Genomic DNA, 7,481 nt, shown 5'->3' with positions numbered 1-7,481 from the left:
TTATAATTTAAAATTCAAAATGACAAAAACAACATATAGGTTAAATTAATATGTTATTGCTTTTCATTATTAGCCTACACAATGCTTTTATTGTGTCACATTTCTTACAAATTGCAACAAAGTTCAAAGTAGGAAAGGACAATAGAAATGTTTATTTAACTGAGAGGCATGCACAACATTTCTGAACTACTGTTAAAAACAATGTTCACAAGAACGTAAGAGGGGTTCCCAGTGTGCCATTTCCTAAGTAGTCTTTAAGGAATGAGCGTACTTCTGCACTGAACAGACTTGTATGGTAATCTCTGGATTGTGCATCAGACGAAGCGCTCGGGTTGCGCGCGCACAGATCCTTCACTCCCCAGCTTATGATACCAACCTTTCCAAGATTATTCAGATATTAAAACAAACATCTCTTAAAATAGACATGAATAGCTATTAAGTCTTCAGAAGAGTATGCAGGTGATTTGAAATAGTTATTCTGTATTCTGTAAAAAGTATCAACAAACATGAAAAATTATTCAAAATCTCACCTGGACCATTCGATTACCAGGAACCACAAAAGTGGCCCCTCCAGAGTCACCTGTTGATGACATGCACAGCATTAAGAGAAGATCTTTTAGCAAATTCAATTTACTAAGGATAATGAGTTGTTATATGAGATTTTGATGATTCTAGCAACACCAAAAATTGTAGATTAGAGCCAAATATTATGCACTCTTGCAAAATCAAACGTACCTTTGCAGGCAATATCATCTCTGGTAGGTTCAATCCCACCACTGCACAGAAAATTATCTGTAACGATATCTTCAGCATTTTTCGCAGTAATTCCCTCAGCTTTTTTGGCATCCTCAACACAAGCATCCCGCTGAAGAAAAAGGACATATTAATTCAACTGTTGAGGTAATGCTTTTAATTAAACTATTGCTAATAAGTCCATTCCCTTTTGAGATCCACTTAGAAAAAAACAATCAAGCCCTGTATATACTTAATGAAACCACAAATGAATACAAATATAAGGAAAACAATCAAAGGATAACCCAGTGTTCAGCATAAACACATCATTACCCATTTTCCCTGCTTGATTTTGATTAACTTCTTGTCAATTTTTTTCTTCCTGTCAGTCATGAAAGCAGCATTCACAGTGTCTGCACTCATTATCACTTCCTCTGTAAAACAGTTTAAATGTAAATAAAATATATGTTGTATTTTAGCAATGTTACAAGATATAAATAACAGGCTACACAAATATGTTTTTAAACTACATTGTGACAGTGCAATGATATATATTTACTATATATTTATACACTTAAAAATGCTGGGGTTTTTTTTTTAACCCAAATGCGGTTCAGCCTGTTGTGTCATCTTATTGGGATATTTTGTAATATTTTTACCCAGCACTGAGTTGCCAAATAACTTAGAAATGTTTGTTTTTAACCCAGCATTTTTTTTTAGAAAATCCACAAAACTAAAATGCATGCAGCATTTCTGACAATTGCAACTCACGATGTTTTCTGCACGTTCCTTCTCTATCTGAAAGTCTCAGAGCTCCGCTGGTTTCCTTGGTGCAGGGGATGCAGATTGGCCTGTACAGACAAACACAATATGTCATTCATTCATTACACTATTTTAACACTTTTTAGTAGCGTAAAATGACTCATGAGCTGCATTGCTCACCGAAGATTGAGATCCATAATTACGGGTTTCTCCAATTGAATAAGAGCTACGTCAAATTCATAATATTCGGGTATTCCCATGTCCTTTTTTGCTTTGAGGTTATAGTGAGGATGAGGTATGTACTGCTTCACTTTTATTCCTATAAGAGTATGGAATCACCACTGATGAGATTTACACCATTATACATATTCTAAATGATATGGTTGAAGACATAACATTACCTCGGATATTTGAACCAATATCAACAGTTATCCTATCATGTGTGTCACCAAAATTGAAGCAGTGAGCCGCTGTCAAGATAAAGGTTGAGGTGACTAGTGACCCCATGCAGTTAGAGATTTTTCCATTGCTGCGCTGCAAAATCATCAGAGAATGGACGTTATAATTCAAAACAAATTTGCATATGTTCCTAGAACTAATGTGGTGATGATGCTAAGCTATAAGTAGTAAGACTATGATATAGGGATACCCACAGTCACACTGATCTTTGCCAACCAAGGGTATTGATGGCGGTCATTGGAACCATCATTGTAATCTCTGTAAAGTCCACATAATGCTACACTGGTGCCCTCATCTGTTAAGGGAGAAGCAAGGAGAACAGGAGAAATCATATATTAAATCATTATAAATATTAATATTAACTTATAGATTAATTATATATATTGACTGTGCTTTGAGATTAATACAGAGGACAATAATTATCTTAAATTTATGTTTCTAACCATGTTCCTAAATGGAAAAGACACATAATGAAGTACCAATCATGTTGTCAAATGTCTTTTTCAATTCTTCCAAGTTCTTAAGTTTGAAGAAAAATTTCTCATTTCCCCGATCAGTCTTCAAATCATTAATGTCCTCAGCCTGCACTTCATCTCCCATCCCAAACACATACAGATCTTTACGACAAACAAAAAAAATGTATCAATAATAAACAATAGAACTGAGTTATAAGTGAGATGTATTTGAAGATTTGCTCTATTTTTTGTTAATGTTCTATAGTTTATAATGTCAAAGATGATTCATGTTCTTCCTCACCAAGTTTGTCCTCTCGTAAAGGATTACTTTGTATCACAAGATTTTTGATCTGGTACACTGGCATTTTTGGGCTACCACCCATGTTGGCCTGACCTAAAGACAAAATAAGTTGTAAAGTATAGTAAATATAGAGCTTTAGTTAGTTTACTTTTTTCTGATTTGTGATAATTTAATAGTTTTTTACATTAAGAACAAAAGACACTTTAACAGTTTCAGTGGTAACCGCCAAGTATAAATATTGTCATCAATACCATCAGTGAACATGATGACGATATGCTGGGTCTGCATGAAGTCTTCTTCATTGGTCAGCTGTTCTATTTTCATACTCTCTAAAATGTCCTTATAGGCCTGGGCAATATTAGTTCCTGTTCGATTACCTTTACCTGTTAGTCACAAAAAAGTCAGGATATTAAAACATACGTCCTTAAAGACTCTCAGACTATACGACGCTGAACAAATGCATTTGAACTTTTGCTATACTAAAACAAAACACTTACTTTCATATTTATAATCCTCCAGGCTTTTAAGGATTTGTTCCAGGTTATTTCCTTGCCCGCTCTTGAAGACCCTCATTGAGACTATCTTTTTAACGTCTGTGGCAAAAATCAGGATCTCATAGTTTGGGGAGACCTCGTAATAACTGATCTGTCGGTAATTAACATAGGATCAAATCTTTATTATGTTCATGTGTAGTTACATTAAAAATATAACACCTTACATTAACTTGTAATGGTGCACAAGTACTAATGGGACATAATTAGGCAGAAATATCGAAGCATGAAATCGGTCAGTTGAAATGATGGTTATCACCACACTATTTATTTCATATACCTTATCTATGAGTGTTTTGATGACCTCTTTTGCCTTTTCAAACTCATCTTCGTCTATGCTGTCAGATACATCCAGGGCAATGTAGATATCGAGTTTTCCACCTTTTTGCACTCGTATTATCTTCCCGTACTGATCTGACACAGGAAATGGGTTTCGTTCAAAAAAGTTGTGGTGACAAAAGTATATGTTGTCTTGCAGAGGAAGAAGGCAGCGTGAGTTGCACAAGACTACCTGTTTCTTCATGTTGTTTAGAAAGCTCTAGATTGGACTTTAGAGAACTGCTGAAACCCTCTGAGGCTTCTTCTGGGGTGTCGTATGTGAAATCAGCTGTATTTACACAACAACAACATTAGCAAAGCTGAACTTTCAGTAAAATTAGGGCAATGTACTTTGAACAGGAAGGAGGAAGGTTTTACCGTAACATTCTGGCTCTGTTCCTGACCACTGGCCATCGTCCTGACAGACTCGCTCTTTGGAACCAATCAGAGTCAATGTTCTGTCACAGCGGTATGTGACTTTGTCGTCAATGTTAAAATTGTTGCCATATTTTGTAGAGCCAGCGGGAATGCCGGGATCAGGACAGTGATCAGCTGTTTGAAAAGAGGAACAGATAATGAAATATATTAAGGACCAATGTTTAACAAATCTGTAGGGCATTCATGAACCAGGAAATTGTTGAATTTACAGCTTTTTTATTGCACTAGAGCACAGAGAGACTTCTCACTCACAGTTTCTTCCACAGACTGCTGTGCTTCCACTCCACTTCCCATTCAACTGGCAAACACGAGTCCCTGAGCCACGGAATATGTAGCCTGAATGACATGAGTAGTGGGTTGTGTCGTTCACGAAATACCTTGGCAAAGATGGATACACCTCTCCATTTTCAAAACCACGAGGATTAGGACATGTGACTTCTGAGACAAAAGGATTGGTTTTATGAGTAGCCTTGAAATGGAAAATGTGGTTGTTTTCTCAGTTATAAATAAGAGTAAGATCATGTTTGTCTCATAATGTGTTGCTTACTCTTGCAATCTTTTTTTTTCTTTTTTTCTGGCATCGGGTTCCATCTTCCCCTGTTACAGCGACGGATTGTTACGGTTGGGTAATAGCCTTCTGAACAGCTGTATCTTACAAGGCTCCCATCACTTGAGAGAGAAAAACTGCCTCCTCTAATACTGAGATTCTCATCAGAGCACAAATTAGAGGATGGAGCACCTTTTGGGAATATCAGATGGAAAAAAAGGGTGTCGTGAAAGAAATCACTGTAAAGAACATTAGTGTGACCCTTCAGCAGGGCTGTACAGTTTAGAATTCTGGGTCCCAAACCTACTTTTCAAGTAAAATTACTGTAATATTATTTTACGCTTTATCAAATAAAAGTTGTGCTTTTTAAGCTCAAATCATAAAAGATGGTGTGTTTGTGAGTTCAAAAAAACTATGCGTCTAAAAGTTACAATAAATTATTTATAGACTCATTTTAGACTTATTTGCTTTGGACTATATACTACAGACTATTAAATTAGAAATTAAGAATCAATTAGCTGTTTAATGCATCTCTTGATGTGTTTAAACATTCCCTCAAATCAGCATTTCAGTGAAACAGCAAAATAAAACTTTACATAGACAAAAAAACCTTATGGTTCTGATGGTTTAAGGCAAGGCAAGATGACCTACCGGTTATGAGAGGACACAGTATTGCAAGCATGAACAGATTCAGCCATGGTTCACGCTCCATGATGTTCTCGTCAGGTTCACAAAGCAAGTGAAACAAAAACCGAGGAAGGCCACATATTTATAGCGAAGAGGAAGTGACTGTGGACACAAACTAATCTGTCAAACACTTTGTCAAGGTAAAACTTACATGATTATACATAAAATGTATACGTATAAAGTAACAAAAACTGTATAAAGTTCTCTTGAAAATGGGAAAGTTACCAAAATTGATCCTGAAAGATTCTTTATTTTTCCTTTTAACCCTTTGATGCACAACATGGGTCTAAATAGACCCGACTGCGTTTTCATTTTCTATATCTTTGCAAGAAATTAATTTCATCATTCAGTATTCCAGGTATTCCTCAATTAACTTGTTTTAGATCATTACAAATCCTTATTTAAATTTTTCCTTTCTTACTTTTCGAATAAAAATCGTTTTTGTGTCACTACCCTTCTAATGCGCAACATGGGTCTAAAAAGACCCGTATTCATGTTTCTTTGCTGAATATTTGAAAGAAATGTATTTTTATCATTTATTAATCCAGGTATTCATTAAATATCTTGTTTTTGATTTCCACAAATCATTGTTTATTTTTCCTTTCTTACTTTATAAACAAACACGTTTTTTGTATTTCTACATCAATTTTACACACATGGGTCAAAAATGACCCATATAGGAACCTTTGATATTTATAAATAGTAAATATATTTACTGCAGAAAACTATTCACCTGCCACACATTTCACAATTCAACACGGCTGCTTTTGTATATTTCATGTATGTAAGTTTTATTTAATAAATTTTTTTGTCACAGAAAATATTTGATATTTTGTGAAAGACATCTAGATATAGCCTAATATTTGAACGTTTAGGCTAAGGTTACCTTGACCTTGGAATCCATTACTAGTGCAAAAGAGAAACATGTCCAATACTATTAGCTAGCTTGCGGTCGACATATTCTATTTTATCTAATGTTAGCTAGGTCAACAAAATAAAAGTTGCAATAGAAAGTTATATATACAAGTATATATTTGTCGCTGTTGGTCAGAAACCTTGTACCTCCATATTCATTTTTATTTGTGGTCATAAATCAATGCTATCGGTCACATAAGCCTTCGTGGGATGGCGTTCTGGTGAACTATGGCTGCTGTCGCATCATCCAGGTGGATGCTGCACATTGGTGGTGGGTAGATCCCGCTACAGTTGCACTACACTACAGTTCAATTTCAGTGTTATCGGTTATATGTGTGTTATGTGTGACAAAGTGGCCAATAAACATATTTCAAGTGTTACAGTAAATGTGTTGATCTAAACAACTGTGACATTGGCTATTTTAACAAAAAGCTTTCTTTATTCTTTTGTTTTATCACGCTTGCATAGATGGGTCATTTTAGACCCATGTGTGTAAACTTGATGTATTAACACAAAACCTAGGAAATATTCAAATATGAATTTGTGATAATTGAAAACAAGATATTTAGAATATTCATAAATCATGAAATTTATAGATCATGAAATATTAAATGCTCAAATAAAGTGATTTCAAAAGGTGAAAAAAAAAAAAAAAGCCAAGCCATGCATGAAATAACATAGGAAATTAATACGGGTCTTTTTAGACCCATGTTGTGCATTAGAAGGGGTATCCATAGCTTGCGCATCAAAGGGTTAAAAACTACAGAAGGAAAGTGGGGCTAGTGGGAGTTGGCTGAAAATTTAGTTCAACACTACTATGGAAGCTTATGTGTAGCAATATTCAATTTGAAATGTAATATGCAAAATGATAATGCAATATGTAAAATGGCAATGCAATATGTAAAATGGCAATGCATTTCTGTATTTAAATTTACATTTCCCATTACATTTGTGCAACGTTTGGTGCAAAATGAAAATGATAATTCAATTATATAATTTACATTTGCCATTTCATACATATGCTTTAATATGTAAATTGAATACATATTTTAACGCTTTATAAGTTGCAAAATTAAAATGAAAAGGTATTAAAGAAATTTTTAGATCTGTTTAAAATGTTCAAGCAAAAACTGTTGCAAAATGATCATTTAAATGTTATTTTTCTTAATTGCATTTACACTCTCAGTTAAGACACTTGCGATTGGATTTTCATTAAATGTCCCGCAATGAATGTAGCAAAATTCAATGTGCAAATTGAAAATGCATTCCGAGCCGATCACGGATAAATATCTGATCAATATGCTTTGTAAAATAAA

General features: G+C 34.5%; 1 protein-coding gene across 1 annotated transcript; it reads right to left on the bottom strand.

Annotated features, from left to right (window-relative positions):
- Nucleotides 1–45: 45 nt before the first annotated feature.
- Nucleotides 46–5,309, bottom strand: cfbl (complement factor b, like). Its single transcript, XM_056261981.1, has 18 exons — nt 5,215–5,309; nt 4,564–4,755; nt 4,269–4,454; nt 3,957–4,130; nt 3,772–3,867; nt 3,541–3,674; nt 3,207–3,354; nt 2,961–3,092; nt 2,710–2,802; nt 2,433–2,570; nt 2,148–2,248; nt 1,896–2,028; nt 1,675–1,813; nt 1,504–1,583; nt 1,066–1,166; nt 736–865; nt 531–580; nt 46–376 (listed from the first exon to the last, which is right to left on the bottom strand). Exons 1-18 carry the CDS (start codon nt 5,273–5,275, stop codon nt 206–208), a joined length of 2,259 nt encoding a protein of 752 aa, XP_056117956.1. The 5' UTR covers nt 5,276–5,309; the 3' UTR covers nt 46–205.
- Nucleotides 5,310–7,481: the final 2,172 nt, after the last annotated feature.

This window comes from Rhinichthys klamathensis, unplaced genomic scaffold (assembly GCF_029890125.1).
Source record: "Rhinichthys klamathensis goyatoka isolate OS25496 unplaced genomic scaffold, OSU_Roscu_1.1 h1tg000191l_1, whole genome shotgun sequence".
Lineage (NCBI taxonomy): Eukaryota > Metazoa > Chordata > Actinopteri > Cypriniformes > Leuciscidae > Rhinichthys > Rhinichthys klamathensis.
Note: the sequence above shows the minus strand (reverse complement) of the source record. Positions and strands in the feature narration are given on the sequence as shown.